Below are 25,597 nucleotides of genomic sequence, written 5' to 3'. Positions count from 1 at the left end.
TGGGGGGCAGTGTTAGCTGTGAGGAGGATGCTAGGAGACTGCAAGGTGACTTGGATAGGCTGGGTGAGTGGGCAAATGTTTGGCAGATGCAGTATAATGTGGATAAATGTGAGGTTATCCATTTTGGTGGCAAAAACGGGAAAGCAGACTATTATCTAAATGGTGGCCGATTGGGAAAGGGGGAGTTGCAGTGAGACCTGGGTGTCATGGTACACCAGTCATTGAAGGTAGGCATGCAGGTGCAGCAGGCAGTAAAGAAAGCGAATGGTATGTTAGCTTTCATTGCAAAAGGATTTGAGTATAGGAACAGGGAGGTTCTACTGCAGTTGTACAGGGTCTTGGTGAGACCACACCTGGAGTATTGCGTACAGTTTTGGTCTCCAAATCTGAGGAAGGACATTATTGCCATAGAGGGAGTGCAGAGACGGTTCACCAGACTGATTCCTGGGATGTCAGGACTGTCTTATAAAGAAAGACTGGATAGACTTGGTTTATACTCTCTAGAATTTAGGAGATTGAGAGGGGATCTTATACAAACTTACAAAATTCTTAAGGGGTTGGACAGGCTAGATGCAGGAACATTGTTCCGATGTTAGGGAAGTCCAGGACAAGGGGTCACAGCTTAAGGATAAGGGGGAAATCCTTTAAAACCGAGATGAGAAGAACTTTTTTCACACAGAGAGTGGTGAATCTCTGGAACTCTCTGCCACAGAGGGCAGTTGAGGCCAGTTCATTGGCTATATTTAAGAGGGAGTTAGATGTGGCCCTTGTGGCTAAGGGGATCAGGGGGTATGGAGAGAAGGCAGGTACGGGATACTGAGTTGGATGATCAGCCATGATCATATTGAATGGCGGTGCAGGCTCGAAAGGCCGAATGGCCTACTCCTGCACCTAATTTCTATGTTTCTATGTTTCTACATGTTATCTGATTAGAGTCAATGACTATGGCTGGTAGTTCCAGAAAGTGTCATCACGTCAAACATGGTGTCATCAAGTTCAAAGAACAATCATAGAATTGTACAGAAAATCATTGACAATCATTGAAAAGACAGAAAGAGGTCCTACAGCACACATTATCCGAGTTGACCATCATCAACATGAGAGTTTTGTAAAGGAATGAATTGATTTAGACAAGGTTAGATTGCTTTTATTTAAACTTTTTAATTTACTCTTTCAATATATATCAATAAAAACAAGTTGCCTTACATCTGTGCAAAGTGATTCCCATCATATCCTGTAACTTGCTGATCTTCAAAACAAATCTGTTCTTTCATTTTGAAATAAGCACCTTTGCTTTTCAGTTGTTAGAGTAAACTTTAGTCAAAATAAATCCACAACAGCGACTCTAATTTAAAACGCAAATCATAAAAGTGACTTCCAATGGTAGGAAACCGTACATAAATTTAAATGAACATCGTCAATGTTTAAACCATAGAACATATAAAAGTACAACGCAGGAACAAGAACTTTAGCCCACAATGGCTGTGTCCAACACTATGCCAAATTAAGTTAATTTGAATTTGATTTTGAATTTGATTCCTTTATTGTCATTCACACCTTTCGTTATGAACGAAATTACGTTGCCTGCAGTTATACACAGTAACAATAAATAACAAAACACACAATAAACACAAATTAACATCCACCACAGTGAGTTCACCAAGCACCTCCTCACTGTGATGGAGGCAAAAGTCTTAGTCTCTGTCTCTTCCCTCCTTGTTCTCCCTCTGCGCTGAGGCGATCGATCCAGGCCGAAGATGCCGCTCTTCAGTCCAGCGGACCTCCGTGGTGATTTGCCGCTGCCGAAAGCCAGAACGCCGTCTCCGCTCCGAGTCGGCCCGCCACAGCTTCAGCTCCGAGTCCCGCTGCATCAGCTCCGAGTCCCGCTGCAACAGCTTCGAGTCCTGCTGCCCCAGCTCCAAGTCCCGCAGCCTCAGCTCCGGGCCGCTGCATCAGCTCCGAGTCCCGCTGCAACAGCTCCGAGTCCCGCAGCCCCAGCTCCGGGCCGCTGCATGAGCTCAGAATCCCGCAGTCTCAGCTCCGGGCCGCTGTCCAAAGCTGGAACGCCGCATCAGCGAGTTGGGCCACTGCTGCCTCGGCCCCGAAGACGGCCAGCCTCGCATTGGTAAGTCCTGGCTGGCTCTGCCTCCGGAGCCTCGAGGTTGGTCGTAGGTTGGAGACCGCCAGCTCCGCCATTAGGCCTCAGCGCAGACAGAGGCAGAGAAGGGGGATACTACAAGAAAAAGTTGCATTCCCCCGAAGGGAGAGACAAAAAACATGTTTCACCCCCCCCACCCTCCACACACACACACATATACACAGCCTAATAAACTAAAATTTAACTAAAACAAGACAAAAAAAACAAAAAAGTAAAGAAAAACGGACTGCAGGCCTGCAGCTGTTAACACATGATCTGCTTACACATGATCCAAATCCCCCATTCTTTACATATCGAGGTGTCTATCTCAAAACCGTTTAAACATCATTATCATATCTGCTTTCACCACCGCCCCTGCTGTGCATTCCAGGTACCCACCACAGCTGGGTGGTACTGGATATAAAACTTGTCCAGTACATCCCATTTAAACCTTCCTCATCTGACCTTAAAGCTATGCCCTCCAGTCTTTGACATCTCCACCCTCGGATAAAGATTTTGACTGTCTATCCCATCTATGCCTCTCATAATTTTATATACTTCTATCAGGGCCCCTGTCACTCTTCAATGCTCCAGAGAAAACAATCCAAGTTTGACCAACTTCTCCTTTTAGTTAATGGTATAATACCAGCAGCATTCTGGTAAACGTTTTTGGCACCCGCTCCAAAGCCTTCACATCCTTGCTGGAGTACACCACCTCATAAACGACCCCTCCACCTGATGCCCCAACAATGGAAATGTCTCCGGTTCCCACATTGGCTTCATCAGTCACTTCAGATCCCCCCTAAAACAGAGTGGAGGAAAGTCATCCTCAATCCCAACCAAGTCCGTTTTCTGCTCTTCCCAACCAAAGCACTAATAAGACCTTCATTGTTCCCAGCCAGGTAGTAAGTAATTAATTAGTGCTTTGGAATAGAACCCTAGACTGGTTGTCCAAGTTATGTAAGTGATGACAGACATCATTGCTTTCTGCTGCACTGCTAAATTACCTTCTGAAAATAATCAACTATTTTTTTGTTGAGGAATTAACATTCTGTTGGGCCCTTCTTATTGTCAAATTGCAATTCCAGTGAAATGTTTTGCGGACAGTGCACTATTTTAAAAAAGTATTGGATATTAGAAAAAGAATATTAGGCTCTCTGCAGCAATTAATCTTTCACCAAATCCATTCAAATAATGATCATGCTCTTCCCAGCAACTAGGGAAGAAAGATTATTGCATCGTTTTTTAATTGTAATTTGACCTCGTCCGTAGATTCAGGCATGGCTTGGCTTTCATTTTCAAATTCAAGGTAAATTCCTATCAGCAGGGCTTGCTGCAGTGGCATTCGTGTGGTTATCGTAAAGTCGAACCCAAGTTCCAGGAAAACTGCCCAACCTTCACTAAAGCATGACATCATAAATCTGAAACAGATATGCTGCTCCACATGCTACCTAACACAACTAAAGAGTTTGGTTCAGAATACAAAATAATAATCCAGTTGTGATTCCTAATGAACTCATGCTACCATATTGTAAATGATCATGAGCCAAGAAATATGATTCTAAGTATCTCAAAAATAATACTTGTGTGGGTTTATATCAGGGAAGCAACTAGCAAATGTAAAATGTGAATGCTTATAAATAGACTACAATAGTTTCAAAACTAAAAATATAGGATAACTAAAGCTGTAGTCCGGAAGAATTTATCGGTTATTAAACTACAGTCATACCTGCGTGCGTAGACGATGTTCTAGGAATGATGCAGAACGACAGATGTTTATCCTCACTATTCAGGGAACGGGGGTTCCCCTCCTCCACCATAAATGAGGCTCGCACCAGGGTCTCTTCCATACCCCGCAACACTGCTCTCTCTCCCCATCCCCGCACTCGCAACAAGGGCCGAGTCCCCCTAGTCCTCACCTTTCACCCCACCAGCCGTCACATACAAAAAGTAATCCTCCGTCAGTTTCGCCACCTCCAACGTGACCCCACTACTCGCCACATCTTCCCATCTCCCCCCATATCTGCCTTCCGCAAAGACCGCTCCCTCCATAACTCCCTTGTCAATTCTTCCCTTCCCTCTCGGTCCACCCCCTCCCCGGGCACTTTCCCTTGCAACCGCAAGAGATGCAACACTTGGCCCTTTACCTCCCCCCTCGACTCCGTTCAAGGACCCAAGCAATCGTTCCAGGTGCGACAGAGGTTTACCTGCATCTCTTCCAACCTCATCTATTGCGTCCGCTGCTCTAGATGTCAGCAGATCTATATCGGTGATACCAAGCGGAGGTTGGGCGATCGTTTCGCCGAACACCTCCGCTCGGTCCGCAATAACCAAGCTGACCTCCCGGTGGCTCAGCACTTCAACTCCCCCTCCCACTCCGCCTCCGACCTCTCTGTCCTGGGTCTCCTCCATGGCCACAGCGAGCAGCACCGGAAATCGGAGGAACAGCACCTCATATTCCGTTTGGGGAGTCTGCACCCCGGGGGCATGAACATCGAATTCTCCCAATTTTGTTAGTCCTTGCTGTCTCCTCCCCTTCCTCAGCCCCCCTGCTGTCTCCTCCCATCCCCCAGCCTTCTGGCTACTCCTCCTTTTCCCTTTCTTGTCCCCACCCACCCCCGCCCCCGATCAGTCTGAAGAAGGGTTTCGGCCCGAAAAACGTTGCCTATTTCCTTCGCTCCATAGATGCTGCTGCACCCGCTGAGTTTCTCCAGCTTTTTTGTGTAACCTTAGACAGATGTTTATCTATCATTTCCCAGTAATTACCGTTCCATGTCTTGCCACAGCATGATTGTTGATATATGCTAAGACATCCTGGGTCTGGACACTAGTCCTTCCACTAAGTCTCGGACATGCCAATACTGGCAAATAGCTGCCACAAGTTTTCTGGAGTTTATCTCCTGCCCTGAATGATTGTGACTTTTGTTATCTCAGGGGTAAATGAATGTTGCTTAACCAGTATGCTTCATGTCTTTCCTTTCCTGAAAACAGTTTTTCAATTCCTTTGCTTCGCTGATGGTGAATGGAATCTTTGTTGCCTAATTTACCTACTAGGTAACTCTACCTTCACGACCCACACCCTGCCCCTCACCTTCGTACATCCCTTCCACGCACTTTATCCTACATTCTTGCATTGCTCACTTATTTTATTTTTATTTGCTCTCACTCTGAAGTCCATTCATGGATGCAGTCCAAGCAATGCAGAAAGTGTTTTTCTGCAGTACTTATATCAGTAATCTCTGGATTTTCTCCAACAATATAATTCTACAACATAATATATTATTTCATGAAGTGAACTAATAATTCAGATTCAGATTCAGATTCAATTTTAATTGTCATTGTCAGTGTACAGTACAGAGACAACGAAATGCATTTAGCATCTCCCTTGAAGAGCGACATAGCAAACGATTTGAATAAAAAAAATAATAAGTGTCCGGGGGTGGGGGTGGAGATTGGCAGTCACCGAGGTACGTTGTTTAGTAGAGTGACAGCCGCCGGAAAGAAGCTGTTCCTCGACCTGCTGGTTCGGCAACGGAGAGACCTGTAGCGCCTCCCGGATGGTAGGAGGGTAAACAGTCCATGGTTGGGGTGAGAGCAGTCCTTGGCGATGCTGAGCGCCCTCCGCAGACAGCGCTTGCTTTGGACAGACTCAATGGAGGGGAGCGTGGAACCGGTGATGCGTTGGGCAATTTTCACCACTCTCTCTGCAATGCCTTCCGGTCAGAGACAGAGCAGTTGCCATACCATACTGTGATGCAGTTGGTAAGGATGCTCTCGATGGTGCAGCGGTAGAAGTTCACCAGGATCTGAGGAGACAGATGGACCTTCTTCAGTCTCCTCAGGAAGAAGAGACGCTGATGAGCCTTCTTGATCAGAGTAGAGGTATTGTGGGTCCAAGAGAGGTCATCGGAGATGTTGACTCCCAGGAACCTGAAGCTAGAAACACGTTCCACCTCCGTCCCGTTAATGTGGATGGGGGTGTGCGTGCCGCCTCTGGACTTCCTGAAGTCTACAATGAGCTCCTTGGTCTTCTTGGAGTTAAGGGCCAGGTTGTTGTCAGCGCACCATGCTGCTAAGTGCTGGACCTCCTCCCTGTAGGCCAGCTCATCGTTGTTGCTGATGAGGCCAATCACCGTTGTATCATCTGCATACTTGATGATGGTGTTAGTACCATGTACAGGTGTGCAGTCATAGGTGAAGAGGGAGTAGAGGAGGGGGCTCAGCACACAGCCCTGAGGAACGCCGGTGTTCAGGGTGAGGGTTGAAGAGGTGTGCTTGTCTAACCTCACAGACTGGGGTCTGTTGGTTAGAAAGTCCAGTATCCAGTTGCAGAGGGAGGGGTCGATGCCCAGGTTACCGAGTTTGGTGATCAGTTTTGATGGAATAATGGTGTTGAATGCTGAGCTGTAATCGATGAACAGCATTCTTACATAAGAGAATAATAGAGGACAATGAAAATTCTTAAGATGTTGCTTGGAATACAATTGCTCAATATATTCACAGTAACGTTTCCTCAGTTTCAGTTGTTATATTTATTCCTATTGCTGCCTGTAAAGTGGACCAGAATAGTCTCTGTTTGCTTTTGTCCACAGGCCATTCTAAGTATGTCTTCTTTGCCATAAGTGATTTTAGTTTATAATATTTGGATGGGATCATGTATTGAGGGATTGGTTCTAAAACAACCAATATCAAGTTGTTAGACTGTTCACTTAGTACCCGGTGCTGGGCAAAATAAAGTTCATAATGACACCATTCGCTCTGAACAAAGTTGGGTGATAAAATAAATATTGACTTGTAACTCTTCTCTATACAACTGATTATATTTTGAATAATGCCTTTGCCGGGAATAAAATGTCTTTCATGGAGACAGATCCGAAATGGGTTTTCTCTCTCTTCCAGGTTTGGCAATAGTTGTTCTTTAACCCACCCAGAATCCTGGTCACTATAGGACACAAAAGCATCATAGACACAATTTTCATGTAATTGCTGGCGGTCAGTCTTCATCACCCTTCGTTTCACCTGCGTCCATTGATAAATCATCCTCAAATACCAAGGCAAATCCAAAAAATGACATGTCAATCCCATTACAACTGCTAATACAACCATGCTACCCAGTATAATCAGCATTAAGAGAACTGGGTTGCACATCACTTCTGATAAATAAAAATCTTTCAAAAGAGTTCCTCTGAGATTCACTGGGTAGATGCACTGATATGACTCCGGCCAACCCACCAACTCTACTTGGGTATTTTCCTTAATCCGGCTGAAATCTCTTAGATCACAGGTACATTCAAATGGATTTGAGGCAGCATTTAGTTTTGTCAGCCTTGAACAAGATTGAAGGAAATTACTGGAAGGTTCTTGATATGAGTTTCCTTCGACGTACAAAATCTCAAGATTTCTAAAGTTGCTGCATTCAGGAAGTCTAACCAGTTTATTAGAGCCAAGGTATAATTCCCTCAGCATTTCCAGGTTGTTTACCCCTTGGGGCACAATATAAATATTATTTTTCTCCACATCAAGGACTTCGAGGTTACTGGGTAAACATGTAAAAATCAAATCTGTCAGTCTGTTTGAAGACAGGTTCAGTTTTTTCAAGCTGTTAGTCCAAAGACAATTTGTCTTCTCATCAAGAGTAAGTTGGTTTTGACTCGCATCCAAATTTTTAAGCGATTTCATATATCGCGTCATGGTACTCAATTTGTAAAATTGATGCAACTCGTTCTGCTGCAAAATAAGAGTCTCCAACAAATTCAGGGATTTGCAATCTTGAAAAAAAAAATCACTGGTAATTGAATTATCTGTAAGGTCTATGAACTTAAAATGATTTCCTTGCTCTGGACAAGCAATGAATTTCATGCCTGAATTAGAAATGGTAAGATTTACAACCTTTAATTTGATAAAGAAGTCGTAATAAACTGGTGGGTTGAAGTAGAATGCAGAGCTTCTAATTCTTCTGAAAATCAGTGTTTCCAGTACTCTGTCTGAGTGCTGAATTACAGAAGATCTTATACTATTCAATGTTGCATTTATAATGCTTAGATTTTTAATCCTTGTATCCCAAATAGGCACAATTATGCTGGTGAATTGTAGCCATGACAGTGTTAGATCTTCCAACAACAACGTGCTAATCCTTACATTTCCCAGTGCTTTAAAGACATTTATATAATTGTCGCATGTTTGTGAGCAATCAATGTTTGATAATTTCAAAGTATCAGCAGATGTGAAGGCATCATGCAACACTTTGTTAAGTAAAGCTGCTGTGCCAGCAGATGGCAAAACTATGTGGAGTTTTGTTGTTCTCAAAACCAGTAAAGTACCCAACTCATATTCTGATAAATATTTTAATCCAATTGAAACCTCTTGCAACTGGTTCCTTGATATGTCTTTCAGATCATTTTTTTGTAACTGTATTGCTTCCCTACTGCCTAGCCCTAAATATTCCAGATTGTTCAAGAACCCAAATGCTTTCCCAAGTGTTAGGCTCAGAAAACGATTAGAAGAAATATCAAAATATTTGAGAGATGTAATATTATTCAAAAAATGGCATTCAATGTTTGAAAGTTCATTCCTGGAAAGGTCTAAACACTCCAGCTTTCGATTAAACCTGAAGGATGCATTCGCTACATTGCTGATCCTATTGATGGACAGGTTTAAACTTCTCAACCATTGAAGAGAAGCAAAGTCCTGGATATGGATCTTACTGATGTTGTTTTGTGATAAATCCAGTATTTCAGTCTGTTTTCGTAAGTTGCTTGGAACTACTATCAGTGAAGAAGATGAATTGTTTATCACAATGTTGTTTTCTGCAGGAAAACACAAACTGCAACCTACTTTAAAAATAGAAATCCAAGCGATGAAGGACGTGGTGTTCGACATAATGAGTTACTCTCTCAGATTTTCTTCTACTCCCACATTGGAACACGTACGTATTTCTTAGGTGAAATCCATTTAGAACAGCTGAAAGAAAAACACAATATAATCAAATCAAGTCTTGAGTAAAGCTGAGCTGCAAACAGTAGATGCCATCAAGTGACACAATCCAGGTGCCGTATTCAAGAATATACAGTGGAAAGGTTACACAGAAGCCAAACAAAACACATCTAGAACAATAAGGACTTTACATTTTGAATTACCATTGAATGCTTAGACTAAGGAAGTTTGGCATGTCCCCAGCAAACCTCATCAACGTCTACAGATGTGCTGTGAAGGACCAGTCTCACCTCGGTTACTCCCTCTTCTCCCCTCTACCAAGAGGCAAGAGATACATAAGATTGAAAACCCATAATTCCAGATTCAGGGGCAGTTTCTTTCCAGCTGTTATCATGTAACTGAATGGTCCTCTCGTTAGCTGGAGTATGATCCTGACCTCCCATCTATGTAATTGGAGACTTTGAACTACCTTTAATTGGACTGTCTCTTGCACTAAATGTTGTACCCTATATTCTTTATTTATGCTCTGTGGGCGGTTTGATTGTAATCATGTACAGTCTTTTCTCTGACCTGATCTTCTTCTTCTTTTTGAGTCTTTGAAGCCGGTTGGTTATATGACAGTTTCCCATTCCTTTACACAGTCCTTTGCGTTTTTATTGAACACTGCAAGATCCTTTGGGCTGCACTGGTTGAGGAGGAGGGGGAGAGAGAGGAGGGGGGGAGAGAAGGAGGGGGGGAGAGAGGAGGGGGGGGGAGAGCGAGGGGGGGGGGGGGGGGGGGGGAGATAGAGGGGGGGGAGAGGAGAGGGGGGGGGGAGAGGAGTGAGGGGGGGGGGGGAGAGAACCCAAACCCCCCAAAACAACCATTTGCGAGCAGTGCTTTTTTGGGGGGGAGTAGGAGGGGGGGAGAGAGGGGAGGGGGCAGAGAGGAGGGGGGGAGAGGAGGGGGGGGGAGGAGAGATAGAGGGGGCGGAGAGAGAGAGAGGGGGGGGAGAGAACCCAAACCCCCCCAAACAACCATTTGCAGGCAGTGCTTTTTTCCTTCCAATTAACCATAACCATATTTTCATTTTCAAACCAAATTAAGGGTACTCACAGCTGTGTAGACATTTGTTCAGTCATTCAGAGCTCAGACCTCCATGTTGTAGAGACTGATTGAGGCACACAACTTGCAGGGACTGATTGATGCACACCACTCCTGGTTTATAGTCCCTCCCCCATCCCACCAGCAGGAGCAGCAGAGAGAATGGGGAATTTTGTAAAATCATTAATATCTCTTTCATATTTCATCGATGGGAAAAATCCTCGGCACACATGTGGCGGAGGGGGGCTCTGAGCGAGGTGGCCAAAAATGACGTAGGTGGCGGCGTTCTCTCGGAAATCGCAGCACAGAATGCCAAAACTGGTCAAGAACAGAGTTTTAGTAATATAGATACACTGTTTTCTCGTTTAAAACATTGTTTGCAGAGTACTATGTTTACATATTCTGTTGTGCTGCTGCAAGTAAGGATTTCATTGTTCTAACTGGGACGTAAGAGAATAAAACACTCTTGACTCTTGACTCGCGTAACTAATGTGTGGGATACAACCATCTCAAAGTCCAATAATTTCATAATTTCATATTATCTGCAGTGATGTAGTCCTGTGACCTTTGCTTCTGCTTTTGCAATGCATGACTGTGTAGCACCATGTGGATTGTACCAATACTGTTATGTCTTGCGGCTTTGTTTTACTTTTTTTTTTTTTAATTATAATTTTTTTTTTTCCTTCCTTTTTTTTTCCTGTCTTTTTCAGTTATTATTTTTTATTTTTTTGTTTGTTTTGTTCTGTTTTGTTAAAAAATTGTATAAAATAATTAAATATATTAAAAACTAATGTGTGGGATAGAACTAGTGTATGGGTGATCGGTGGTCGGCGTAGACTCCGAAGGGCCTGTTTCCACGCTGTATCTACACTAAAACCAGAGGAAATCTAAGGAAGGGTCTCTACCTGAAACGTCACACAATTTCTTCTATCCAGAGATGCTGGCTACTCCATGGAGCTCCACCGCACAATTAAAGCATGGAATAGTCTTCACCCTACCATAGTTACCCAACCAGATGCAACTAAATTTAAGGTAGCTCTTTTTTCCCCATGAACCCTTATTTGCTTAAGTCCAAGTCAAGAGTCAAGAGAGTTTTATTGTCATGTGTCCCAGACAGGACAATGAAATTCTTGCTTGCTGCAGCACACAGAATATGTAAACATAATACCGAACAAGAGATATAAGTTCAGTGTGTCTATATACCATAGACCATATATATATATACACAATAAACAAACAGATAAAGTGCAATAGGCTGTTATTTTTCAGAGTTTGGAGTTTGGTGGTGGAGGGTACACTCCAGTTTAAATTACACTTGGAATATTTTTGGAGGACCAGGAAACCAAGAAGCAAAAGTTACTCCAGCTCCAGGGAGTGATTCTGCGTTGGTTTTTAGCGGTTGCGGCGAGGCAGAGACGGGACAGCAATGGCGGCCAGATCTCCCAAAATGCAAACAGAGGGAGAAAGTGCCCGGTGCCGTCCAGTTGGCATGGCAGTGCGCATGTGCAGGGCGTGGCAGTGCGCATGTGCAAGGCGCCGGCCATGCCGGTGGATGAGAAGCATGTGGGGAGCGGAGAACCGGCGGCCCGGACACGGATACGGATGGTGGGCGGAGGCGGAGAGTGACAGAGAAAGAGATAGAGAGGAGGGCTCTTTCGGAGTTGAACGATAGCTGTCCCGGGTGCTTGCCAAGCCGGGCAAAAGGGCACAGCTTTTAGGTTGCCCAGCGGGACGTTTGGTCACCATTGGCACCCGGGATCTTACTGGTATAAACCACATGATTACAAAAGACTCTAAATGCAAAGTTAAAACAAATGTAGGTCCCTTGCAGTCAGAAACAGGTGAGTTGATCATGGGGAACAAGGATATGGCGGACCAATTGAATAACTACTTTGGTTCCGTCTTCACTAAGGAAGACATAAATAATTTGCCGGAAATAGCAGGGGACCGCGAGTCAAAGGAGTTGGAGGAATTGAGTGAAATCCAGGTTAGCCGGGAAGTGGTGTTGGGTAAATTGAATGGATTAAAGGCTGATAAATCCCCAGGGCCAGATAGGCTGCATCCCAGAGTACTTAAGGAAGTAGCTCCAGAAATAGTGGATGCATTAGTAATAATCTTTCAAAACTCTTTAGATTCTGGAGTAGTTCCTGAGGATTGGCGGGTAGCAAACGTAACCCCACTTTTTAAGAAGGGAGGGAGAGAGAAAAACGGGGAATTACAGACCAGTTAGTCTAACGTCGGTAGTGGGGAAACTGCTAGAGTCAGTTATTAAAGATGGGATAGCAGCACATTTGGAAAGTGGTGAAATCATTGGACAAAGTCAGCATGGATTTACGAAAGGTAAATCATGTCTGACGAATCTTATAGAATTTTTCGAGGATGTAACTAGTAGCGTGGATAGGGGAGAACCAGTGGATGTGGTGTATCTGGACTTCCAGAAGGCTTTTGACAAGGTCCCTCATAAGAGATTAGTATACAAACTTAAAGCACACGGCATTGGGAGTTCAGTATTGATGTGGATAGAGAACTGGCTGGCAAACAGGAAGCAAAGAGTAGGAGTAAACGGGTCCTTTTCACAATGGCAGGCAGTGACTAGTGGGGTACCGCAAGGCTTAGTGCTGGGACCCCAGCTATTTACAATATATATTAATGATCTGGATGAGGGAATTGAAGGCAATATCTCCAAGTTTGCGGATGACACTAAGCTGGGGGGCAGTGTTAGCAGTGAGGAGGATGCTAGGAGACTGCAAGGTGACTTGGATAGGCTGGGTGAGTGGGCAAATGTTTGGCAGATGCAGTATAATGTGGATAAGTGTGAGGTTATCCATTTTGGTGGCAAAAACGGGAAAGCAGACTATTATCTAAATGGTGGCCGATTGGGAAAGGGGGAGATGAAGCGAGACCTGGGTGTCATGGTGCACCATTCATTGAAGGTAGGCATGCAGGTGCAGCAGGCAATGAGGAAAGCGAATGGTATGTTGGCTTTCATTGCAAAAGGATTTGAGTATAGGAGCAGGGAGGTTCTACTGCAGTTGTACAGGGTCTTGGTGAGACCACACCTGGAGTATTGCGTACAGTTTTGGTCTCCAAATCTGAGGAAGGACATTATTGCCATAGAGGGAGTGCAGAGACGGTTCAGCAGACTGATTCCTGGGATGTCAGGACTGTCTTATGAAGAAAGACTAGATAGACTTGGTTTATACTCTCTAGAATTTAGGAGATTGAGAGGGGATCTTATAGAAACTTACAAAATTCTTAAGGGGTTGGGACAGGCTAGATGCAGGAAGATTGTTCCCGATGTTGGGGAAGTCCAGGACAAGTGGTCACAGCTTAAGGATAATGGGGAAATCCTTTAAAACCGAGATGAGAAGAACTTTTTTCACACAGAGAGTGGTGAATCTCTGGAACTCTCTGCCAGAGAGGGTAGTTCAGGCCAGTTCATTGCCTATATTTAAGAGGGAGTTAGATGTGGCCCTTGTGGCTAAGGGGTCAGGGGGTATGGAGAGAAGGCAGGTACGGGATACTGAGTTGGATGATCAGCCATGATCATATTGAATGGCGGTGCAGGCTCAAAGGGCCGAATGGCTTACTCCTGCACCTAATTTCTATGTTTCTATGTTTCTAAATAAGTCTTATTGTAAGGAATCTTTCTTTGATCTAAAATATCTTTGATATCTAAAATAATCAAATACATTTAGAAAAAAGGGTAAACCTACTTTCCAAAAGGATTAATTTATTTGAAAGTTAGCCGTCAATATTAACAGATGTAGTAATATATTGAATATGCCAATAAAAATTACAGATAAAACATTTAACTTTTGCTCAGACATTTCATGAAGAGTCCAGAATAGCATTTAATTTTTTTACCTTACCACAGATGTTCAAAAAGGGAAGAATTCAAAATAGATGGCAATGTCAGTAAAAAATGAAAAAAATACTTCCTCTTTCTCAAGAAACCTATTTCACATAGGAATTGTATACATGCTCAAATGCTAGATATCTGACTCAAGGATAAGAAATAAAGAAAGACTGACCTACATTCATGACTTAAACAAAAGCTATTTAATCATAGATACATTTATCATACATATTATTTTAAAGTCATTTTGAAATTGGAGGAAAATGGTAAAGGAGTTACATCTTAAACCCTACATCCATGTCCCACAGAGATGCTGCCTGACCCAATGAGTTACTCCAGCACTTTGTTCCAGAAGATTCCAGAATTCATGCAGGGTTCCAGAATCTGCAGTTCCTTGTGCCTGCTTCTTAATAAACCCTTAGTATGAAAAATTAACAAATGGTTATACTTTAGTGCCTGTGGAGTATTTCTTCTTTGGATATAGCAGTGAATATATGAGGAGAATGTGGCCAATACATTATTTCTACCATATTTTTGCCTCCATTTTGAGGCCACTTAGTGTTCAGTTACACAATGTGAAGCACAAGACTTATCACTCTAATTTAATAGTGGCTCTTCAATGAAACAATCAAAGAGAAGTTAGTATTTTAATGTTAGCATCCTTCATTGAAATTTCAAAGGTGAAGAGAATTTATGTAGCATATAAAACCATACAGAAATTATTTAACCTCTTAAAGACACTTTGAAGTCAGATAAATATTTCACAGCAATAAATTTACATAGGCTTAGATACCATTTAAAGCGCTAGAATTAATGATTATAACATGATTTTAAAATTATTTTTCATTAATCTTCCTCTGTCATAGGTCAGGTGGGAGCACAATGTTCAGTTTGAATTGCACACCTCAGATATTGAAGGAGCTTCTGCCTGCACAGATAAAAATTGTGCAATTTGTGCCACACAAATGCCAGGCGATTATCATCTCCAATTAGAACAACTATCTCTCTTTGACATTTAACAGGATTACCAGTATTAAAGTTAACACCACCAAGAGCAGGCTAGAGCCAGTTATTGTTGCCGTGTGACTCATATTTATGCCTTACTAAAGTCTTCCAACTTTCTGTAGGAAGTAATGTGCTGGAATATTTTCCATTTGTTTCAATGAAGGCAAAAAACATTCAAGAAGCTTGGCGGCATTTAGGAATAATTAATCCACTTGAATGTTGTTCAGTCTTCTGCCTAGGAGACTTAAAGCCCTGTCCCACGGTACGAGTTCATTCCAAGAGTTCTCCCGAGTTTGCCCTGAATCGAACTCGGAGATTTACGGTAAGGAGATTTACGGTAATGGCCACTCGTCGGTACTAGGGGCTCTCATGGACATTTTTCATCATGTTGAAAAATCTTCGCGTCTTCCCGTGCTTACCTGCCGTTAGCGAGTCTTCCCGAGTACCTGCCGTTAGCGCTAAGAGACGTCCCCGAGCTCCGACATACCCGCTACGTTCATTCTCCGTGCTTACCACGAGTTTGATTTTTTAAAACTCGGGAGAGCTCTTGGAATGAACTCGTACCGTGGGACAGGGCTTATAGGAGACAAAGAACCAAGGAATGGAGCATGATAGAGCAGCACTGATTATAATCTAAATGCTTATAAGCAGAATATTTTTTTTTAGCACATGTTTCTAGGAGCCAAGTGATGAAATTTGATGCAATGATTTACAGTTTGAACATCACATTTTTCTTGCTTTCATAGAATAAAGAGGACTTTCTGTTAACATTTTGCTGCTCCTGAGTTTAGATTAACACCCATACTGATAAACATATCAAAAGTCTTTCATGCTAGAATTAGAGGTGACCAAAAAGTTAATAGGAGGGGTTGCATGTAAGGTCATCGGGTCAAAGGGTGACGGAGCAGACTAGAAAAAGAACCAAACTCTAAATAATGTTTTCACTCCGACTTCCTGGATCACTTACTTTGTGCAGTCAGGAATTTGCTAATTCTATTCCAGCCTTTCCTTCCAGTTCATGTGGAAGAGAGGGAAATTATTTCCTCCCCTTTCCTTTGCCCCTGTGGAAAAGTCTGACATTTCTCACTTATCCCCTAACATTTAAAGATTTATTCACTAGGTGTGGGGTATTTTCTCCACATCTGTATTGTCTTTGTTTTTCACTTTGAACGTCTAGGCTTCACTCACAAGGCTGACTTTGACTGACAGCCGTTTGCTCCCGATAATGCCTTAAGTTGACGTGCATCACAGCACTTCTACAGATAAATAGGCGATTTGCAAAATTGTTAATGAAAATAAATTAGGAACCTCCAGCATGCATATAACATAAAAACTACAGTGGATAAATCCCCAGCTTTCAGCTCAGATTGTGATTTTTCATTCACAGAAATATGCATTTTTGTTCCATAATTCTTACTTTCCTCTGCAACTAATTGAAGATTACTTTTGATCCATGCCTTTAAGAAGAACCAACCCGAACAAATTGCAAACTATTACAAAGATTTGGATTCTTACCCCAGTTACCGACTTGAACTAATTCTCCATAACAGCAGCTACAAACTGCTGCAAAACAGTCCGTCTGTGGCTTCATATTTCAGACAGGAAATGACACGTTTCCAACAGTTTGCAACATAAAAAAATCTGTAAAAACCACTGGACTGAAACTATTGCTAATGTAATGTGAATTAGTTTCTGCAATATTTTTGTATTTAATTTTTTGTGGCTTATTGTACAGAACCGAGAGCCAAATAAATTGGACACATTGTCAAAAATATGAACACCTGTTTTCGTAATTTCTACAATTTCTACAATTTCTGAAATCATTTGCAGAATAAAGTCTCTAAACTAAACTAAACTAAAATGTGTCACAGAGGCAAAACTGGAAGAAAAACAGAACTGGAAGTAAAAGTGACAGAGGTACAGTTCAATTTAGTATTGCAAAATCCTTGAATTTTTGTATGATTGGAATAATGTGTTAATGTAAAACTGGAGGCGTCTCGAGTTTCCAGGCTTAATGATTAAAACTGCATTAAATAGAACATTTTTCGATTAAAGTTTATGCAAGTAATACAGAAGCCAGCTCTCTCATTGACCAGCTTCTCCTTCAACTCTATTTACTTTGTCCAGATCAAAAGTGTGGCTGTGGGCAATGCTTGTCTTTTGTGGGCTATGTGGGACTTTGCTTTAATCCTGCATGGGCCCACTCCTTTTCGTGTAAATCAAAGACCACATTAGTGCTGCCTCATGCAGAATTCAAATAATCCCATTACTGTTGCTGTCAATTTCCAACCTGCTCTCATCATTAACATGGTCCAATTGATTATGGTATTGGTACTGGTTTATTATTGTCACGTACCGAGATACAGTGAAAAAAATGTTGTTTAACGTGCTATCATGTCATTTACGAGTACACCAGGCAGTGCAAAAGAGAAAATAAACAGAGTGCAGAATATCATGTAACAGCTGCAGAGAAAGTACAGGTGGAAAAAAAGACTGCAAGGGTCACAACAAGGTAAGTTGGAAGATCGAGAATTCATCCTTAAAACATGAGAGGTTAAAGATGTTTGTGAATACACCTGCCAGCTGGGTCACTCTTCATGGGTTCTCTCTCAGGAAGCCTGAGCTGACATCCGTACTGATGACCTTAGATACAGGTGGGCGCCAGGCGTTGGAGAGGGTGACATCATTCTACTAAATCCCTGATTCTCAGTTTCCATCTCAGGAGATATGCTAACTACAAATATCCATTATTAGCTTACCAATTCCCACAGCTATCTCACCTACTTTTCGGCCCACACTGCTGTCTGGAAGGACTCTAGTTCACTCTCCCAGTACCCGAATCTCCAGTACATTTACTCTGATGATTAGACATTCTGATATTTCTGAAATGTCTTCCTTCATCCTAAAGTGCGGATTCTTCTCTACCATTGCTAACAAAGTCATTGATCACATTTCATCCATTTCCCATGCCTCTGCTTTCAACTCCTCTCCTCTGGAACAGGAGAAGGATAGAGTTCACAAGTCCTCACATACCAGCCCACAAGTGCCCCCATATTCAACAGATCATTCTCCACAATTTCCATCACCTTCAAATAGATCCCATCATCAAACACAACTTTTTCTCTTCGTGCCTTCCAGCATTTTGCAGGAAGTGTTCCCCTCACCCCCTCTTTCTTTCCCACCAACCACCCACCTTCTTAACGCATTTCCCCCTTCAAATACAGGCGATGCAGCACCGAGTGATTCACTTCCACTGCTTTCAATCTACTGTACTACATTTAGTAACTGCATCGCAGTCTCCTCTACATTGGAGAAAGCAAGAGCACATGGGGCCATCCTGAGCTTTCCATTGCTTTTCACTTTAATTCCTCAACACACCCCTCCCTGATCTATCGGATTGTGGCTTCCTGTACTGTCACTGTGAGGGCCATTGCAAGCTTGAGGAACTGTCAAGTCAAGTCAATTTTATTTCTATAGCACATTTAAAAACAACTCTCATTGACCAAAGTGCTTTACATCAGTGCAGGTACTAACGTGCTACAAACAGTGGTACATAGATCTAACAATACATATATAAATACATACATACAGCTCTCCCTCAGAGGACCTCAAGAAACTCTTGCGAGTAGAAATAACTTTTAAGTCTAGACTTAAAAGAGTTGATGGAGGGCGCAGTTCTGATGGAAAGAGGGATGCTGATCCATAGTCTAGGTGCTGCAACCGCAAAAGCGCAGTCGCCCCTGAGCTTATGCCTGGACCGCGGGATGGTCAGTAACCCCAAGTCGGCCGACCTGAGGGACCTGGAGGTAGTATGGTTGGTTAGCAGATTTCTGATGTGGGTGGGGGCCTGTTAAGGGCTTTGTATACATAAAAGAGGAGCTTGAAATTGATTCTGAACCGCACTGGGAGCCAGTGGAGGCCAGAATCGGGGTGATGTGGTCCCTTTTTGGTGTGCCCGTCAGAAGTCTCGCTGCGGCGTTTTGGATCAATTGCAGGCAGGATAGGGATGATTGGCTGATGCCAGTGTAAAGGGAGTTGCAGTAATCAAGGCGGGAGGAGATAAATGAGTGGATGCTCTTTTCGAGGTCGTCAAATTGGAGGAATGGTTTTATTTTAGCTATCGTGCAAAGCTGGAAGAAGCTAGCTTTTACCACGGCTTTGACTTGTTTGTCAAACTTCAACGCGGAGTCAAATATCACGCCAAGGTTTTTGACGTGAGGTTTAATAAGTAAGGGGGTAAGGCTTTCAAGGCTGCCTGCTATAGTTTAGATGGAGTCCGAGGGACCGAGTAGGATGACCTCAGACTTGCTCTTGTTTAATTGGAGGAAGTTCTGGGCCAACCAACACTTTATATCCTCGAGGCAGTGCATAAGGCTGAGTAGATTTGATCGGTTGTTGGGTTTCAGGGGGAGATAGAGCTGTCTATCGTCTGCATAGTAGTGGAAGGAAATGCCGTGCCTTTGAATGACTTGGCCTAAGGGGAGCATATACAGGGAGAAGAGAATGGGGCCTAGGATGGAGCCTTGTGGAACCTCGCAGCAAAGGCTAGCTCGGGACGTGAAAGAGTTGCCTATGTTTGTAGAGAAACTCCTATCTTTGAGGTAGGAGACGAACCAGCTCGGGGCAGTGCCATCAATACCAACCCCGTGCCGGAGGCGGTCAATTAGGATAGTGTGTTCCACTGTATCTGTGTGGTCCACTGTCCTCTAGGGGCGCTGCACTGGCAGCAGCCTCTATCTACAGCCTGTCTGTCATTTCTATCTTTTTTTTTAATTTTCAGTTAGTCCAAAGTCTGTTTTAGGGGGAAACTTTTACTTTTCTATGTGGGGGAGGGGGGCAGGGTAAGGGGGAAACCGTCTCCCAGTCTCTTCCTGGCGGGGAACGCGACTATTTCTCCGAGTCGCGTCCTCGCCCCCCACCTCGCGGCCTACCAGCTGGATCGGAGCGGCCTTTCCTGCCGGGGACCGGGAACCGGACCAGGACTGTTACAGCGGAGGCGTAGCGCTGGAGTCACCACGGAGCGGGCGATGCCTACCTGGGTCGCCGTTTGGAGCTCCGGAGCGTTGGGCCGCTGCTCCAACATCGTGGAGCTCTGGTGCGGAGAGCTTCCAATGCGGGCGGCGCTGGACAACATCGTGGAGTCCTGGGGCGCCTTGCAGAGGGCCTACAGCAGCAGTCTCCACCCGGCGCGGCCTGCGGACTTTGGAAGCTGCCGACTCCGGTAGGAGGGGGCCGACTGGTGTCCACGCCGCTGAGGACGTCCCGCAGCCCCGACGTCGGATTTGTATCACCCCGGCGAGCGGTCCTGGACATCGGGCCGCCCGTAGCTGCAACTGCGGAGGGCTTGGGGAGGCCCTGACCACGAGGAACAGTGGAGGAAGAGACTGACTTTGGTGCCTTCCCACACAGTGGGGAACTTTGATTCTGCTGTGTGGGGATGTTTTATGTCAAATTCTATAGTGTGTTGTGTTCTTTATTTTTATTGTATGGCTGTATGGGAATTTCATTTCACTGTGCCATCTGGCACGTGACAATTAAATGTATCTTGAATCTTGTATCAAATGCTGTGCTGAGGTCGAGAAGGAGCAGGATTGCACAGTCGCCCGAGTCAATGGTGAGAAGCAGGTCGTTATGTACCTTCAACAAGGCAGACTGTTCTGTGGTGAGTCCTGAAACCAGATTGGAAAATTTCCAGGACGGGATTTTGGTGTAGGTAATGCATTAGTTGATTTAAAAATACATTTTCCAGGACGTTTGAGAGGAAAGGCAGTTTGGAAATAGGTCTGTCGTTGCTAAGCAAGGTGGGGTCTAGGTTAGGTTTTTTCAGGAGGGGCTGGACCAGTGCCTGGGCATGTCCAGCCTTCTGGATTCAATATTGAATTCAACAACTTCATGTGACTTATCTCTGCTGATATTATAGTATTAACTAAAAGGAGAAGTTGGTCAAACTTGGATTGTTTTCTCTGGAGCATTGAAGAGCGACAGGAGTCCTGATAGAAGTATATAAAATTATGAGAGGCATAGATAGGGTTGACAGTGAAAATCTATATCTCAGGGTGGAGATGTCAAATACTAGAGGGCATAGCTTTAAGGTCAGAAGTGGAAAGTTTAAATGGGGTGTACTGGACAAGTTTTATATACAGTACAACCCAGCTGTGGTGGGTACCTGGAATGCACAGCTAGGGGTGGTGAAGGAAGCAGATAGGATAGTGACATTTAAAACGTTTTGAAATAGACACCTGGATATGTAAAGAATGGGGGTACAGGGCACATTTTGGAAAGCAGGGACAAGATTTCGTAATTAATTTTTCATCGTTCGGAATGGAAGTCATTGTGGGCTCAAAGGGGCTCATGCAAGGTCTTGTGATCCCGGCAGTTACTATCTTTTCAATGTAGTTTTTTCTTGCAGATAGGAGAGAATAGGGAGGGTTAGGCTGGGATCATCTCTGCGAGATGATATTACAATGCCTGACAATATAAATTGATTGCCCACCCATGAGCCGATGTTCTCCCTGTCCCTTCCAAGGAATCCGTTCCCCGATGGGCCGCTTGTTCAGTAACCCAAGGAAATTTAGTTGGAGCGGGGCTGCTTTTTTAAATAGCTGTGACTGTTGGGATGGATTTATTGGGGTGACTAAGGGGGCGTTCGGGCTGAAACTGCAACTGTGCTGTAAAAGCTTCTGGTGGTTACGTTTCAAAATGACCAACAGAACAGATGGGCCGTTTTGAAACAAGTCAGCAAGCCCGAGCAGTATATGATGCACAGATTTAAGGCAACTTGTGAGTTTTGGATCTCCGTGCTTGCAGTACATTTTGGTCCCTGAAGAGTAATTAAATGCAAACAACTCCACAGTTGCCAGTCTCCTCCTGTACAGGGGGGTGGCCGGAGATGTCGCAACTGCGCCCCCTCATCCGCACCCCAAAAAGCAACGTACCCTTGTTTTAAATCAATTAATTCCTTTACAAAACTCTCAACCCGAAACATCACCCAGTGGGCCTGGGGGCCGGTGTCCCGTGGTCCTGACGTCTCATAGAAAAGACATGCAAAAATAGCTGTGCAGGAGTAGGTCATTCGGTGGGGTGAAACTGAAGGGAGGACAATTTGCCTGCACCCGTTGAGTTAAAAAGTTCCCATTCAATATGATCATGGCTGATCATCCAACTCAGTATCCTGTACCTGCCTTCTCTCTATATACCCTTGATTTAGTTCCCTTTAGCCACAAGGGCCACATCTAACTCCCTCTTAAATATAAGCCAATGAACTGGCCTCAACTTCTACCTTCATGGGAAGCAGACAAGAGTTCCTCGGCAGATTGAAAGGGCCTCACCACCTCTTCTGTGTGAAAAATGTTATAAATTTAACTTGAGGATCGGTTGTTGTTCTAACAAAAGGAAATTTATGATTTGCTTTTTTAAATAGTTACTGTTGTGGATTTATTTTGACTAACGTTTACTGAAGCAACTGTGAAAAGCAAGGTGCTTATTTCAAAATGAAAGAACAGATTTGTTTTGAAAATCAGCAAGTTACAGTATATGATGCACAGATTTAAGGCAACTTGTTTTTATTGGTTTACATTTAAAGAGTAATTAAATTAATTTAAATAAAAGCAACGTAAGTTTCAATATAAGATCCCCCCTCACCCCCAATCTTCTAAATTCTAGAGAGTACAAGCCGAGTCTATCCAGTCTTTCTTCATATGAAAGTCCTGACATCCCAGGAATCAGTCTGGTTCCAGATTCACCACTCTCTCTGTACTCCCTCTATGGCAATAATGTCTTTCCTCAGATTTGGAGACCAAAACTGTACACAATACTCCAGGTGTGGTCTCACCAATACCCTGCACAACTGCATAAGATGATATCTTATGCAAGATTACCTATTTACTTACATAGTATTTTGTTGTTGTGAAGTAAAAATGTAACTAAAATTTAAAAAAGTATTCACATACAAGGAATTTGCCTTGGTGCTCTGCCCACAAGTAACAACATGACATACAGTGACAGTTACGAATGACTCAGAAAACACTAAACATTAATAATAATAAAACATTAATGATAAACCTCCATTGATCAAGCATGTGAACCAACAAAATACCAGATCAAAGGGAGGCTACAGATTTTTGGCTGTTGAGTAGAGCAACTACTCTTGGGTAAAAACTGTTTTTATGTCTGGCTGTGGCAGCTTTGACAATCCGGACAGAGGGAAGTAATTCAAAGAGTTTGTGGCCAGGGTGAGAGGGTTCAGAGATGATCTTACCCGCCCGCTTCCTGGCCCTTGCAGTGTACAGTTCATCAATGGAGGGAAGGTTGCAGCCAATATTTCTGCTACTTTAATGGATTGCAATTAAGTTTAGTTGAGTTTAGTTTAGATATAAAACATGGAAACAGGCCCATACACCTACTTAGTCTACGCCAACCATTGATCACCCATTCATACTAGTTCTATGTTACCCCATTTTCTCGTCTACTCCATACGCATTAGTGGGGAATAATTGGAGCAGCCAGAGGAAACCCACATGGCCACAGGGAGAACGAGCAAACTCCACGCTGACAGCACCAGAAGTCAGGATCGGGCCTAGATTTCGAGCGCTGTGATCCAGCAGCTCTACCTGCTGTGCCGTTGTGCTGTCCTAAATTCCTAAAGGATGAAAGAAAAGTTTGGACAGACCTCCTACAAGTTTTAAAAAGGAAGCTTCAAGTTCTTTCCTTCAGCAAAAGTATTTCATAAATTTTAAGTGTATCGACAGACTATTTCTGGTGGAAAATTAACCATGAAGTATAATATAGAAGTTGGGAGGTCATGTTGCAGTGAAACTGTAGGTGAACCGAGGACATAGGTTTAAGGTGAAAGGGAAAAGATTTAATAGGAATCTGAGGGGTAACTTTGTCCAGATTTTAGGGAATCAAGAACTAGAGATGTTAGATTTAAGATGAAGGGGGAAAGATTTAATAGGAATCTGAGGGATAACTTTTTCATACAAAGGATGGTATGTGTATGGAACAAGCTGCCAGAGGAGGTAGTTGAGGCTGGGACTATCCCAACATTTAAGAAGCAGATAGACAGGTAAATGGATAGGACAGGTTTGGAGGGATATGGACCAAACACAGGCAGGTAGGACTAGTGTAGCTGGGACATGTTGGTCGGTGTGGGCAAGTTGGGTCGATGGGCCTGTTTCCGCACTATATCACTTTATGACTCTATGTATCGGCAGAACTATTTCTGGTACACACCATGAAATCAGATTTTTTTTGCTGAAAATCCTTTCCAACCCACAAATTTGGTACTGCTGAATGTAAAAATGTTTTGATTTACACATAAACTATAAAGGACATTATTCTATGTTGAATTTCTTTGAATTAATAGATATGTTCCCAAGTGAAATAAATAAATAATGTACTGATATTAGTGGTAACGGTAGGATAGATAAAAGGAACTTTACCCCATGTGTAGAACTACATTTTCCAAGATCTTGCCATGTTAACCTTTATCATTGGTGGCTGATGGTGCAGGGTATGTTTGTATCTGGAGCAACAGTAGCCACTAGAGGGCAATGTTACGACATCAAAACAACGTCGGATCCCTACTTTCCTGCTTTTTAAAATTTTAGTTACATTTTTACTTCACAACAACAAAATACTGTGTAAGTAAATAGGTAATCTTGCATAAGATATCATCTTATGCAGTTGTACAGGGTATTGGTGAGACCACACCTGGAGTATTGTGTACAGTTTTGGTCTCCAAATCTGAGGAAAGACATTATTGCCATAGAGGGAGTACAGAGAAGGTTCACCAGACTGATTCCTGGGATGTCAGGACTTTCATATGACGAAAGACTGGATAGACTCGGCTTGTACTCTCTAGAATTTAGAAGATTGAGGGGGGATCTTATAGAAACTTACAAAATTCTTAAGGGGTTGGACAGGCTAGATGCAGGAAGATTGTTCCCGGTGTTGGGGAAGTCCAGGACAAGGGGGTCACACAGTTTAAGGATAAAGGGGAAATCCTTTAGGACCGAGATGAGAAAAACATTTTTCACACAGAGGATGGTGAATCTCTGGAACTCTCTGCCCCAGAAGGTAGTTGAGGCCAGCTCATTGGCTATATTTAAGAGGGAGTTAGATGTGGCCCTTGTGGCTAAAGGGATCAGGGGGTATGGAGAGAAGGCAGGTACAGGATACTGAGTTGGATGATCAGCCATGACCATATTGAATGGCGGTGCAGGCTCGAAGGGCCGAATGGCCTACTCCTGCACCTATTTTCTATGTTTCTATGTTTCTATCACATGAGAGAAGGCATATGCAGGCGTGAAGGTGGAAGAAAAAATTCAGAGGAAAGAGTCACGCAGCTTTGGTTTGATTTGTACGGACAACGTGTTGAACATTCAAAATCATTGTGATAAACAAGTTGGAAAAGTAAAACGTGCAGGAAGGAACTGCAAATGCTGGTTTAAACCGAAGATAGATACAAAAAGCTGGAGTAACTCAGCGGGTTAGACAGCATCTTTGGCGAAAAAGAATGGTCGATGTTTTGGGTCGAGACCCTTCTTCAGACTGAGAGTCAGGGGAATGGGAAACGAGAG

At 43.4% G+C, this 25,597-nt stretch overlaps 1 protein-coding gene across 2 annotated transcripts in view; it reads right to left on the bottom strand.

Annotated features, from left to right (window-relative positions):
- Positions 1 to 6,288: 6,288 nt before the first annotated feature.
- The window catches only part of LOC129698488 (toll-like receptor 6), a 36,232-nt gene continuing 16,923 nt past the window's right edge, over positions 6,289 to 25,597 (bottom strand). The window contains exons 1-2 of one of the 2 annotated variants that reach the window (XM_055637606.1): positions 16,533 to 19,737; positions 6,289 to 9,097 (exon numbers count right to left, since the gene is read on the bottom strand). In XM_055637606.1, the coding sequence (XP_055493581.1) occupies positions 6,635 to 9,016 (2,382 nt within the window). In that variant the 5' untranslated portion in view covers positions 9,017 to 9,097; positions 16,533 to 19,737 and the 3' untranslated portion in view covers positions 6,289 to 6,634. Of the gene's footprint in view, positions 9,098 to 16,532; positions 19,738 to 25,597 lie in introns of those variants that run through there. The other variant, XM_055637607.1, reaches the window with a different exon arrangement.

This window comes from Leucoraja erinacea, chromosome 1 (genome assembly GCF_028641065.1).
Source record: "Leucoraja erinacea ecotype New England chromosome 1, Leri_hhj_1, whole genome shotgun sequence".
Classification (NCBI taxonomy): Eukaryota; Metazoa; Chordata; class Chondrichthyes; order Rajiformes; family Rajidae; genus Leucoraja; species Leucoraja erinaceus.
The sequence above is the reverse complement of the archived record's forward strand: the minus strand, read 5'-3'. Positions and strand labels throughout refer to the sequence as shown.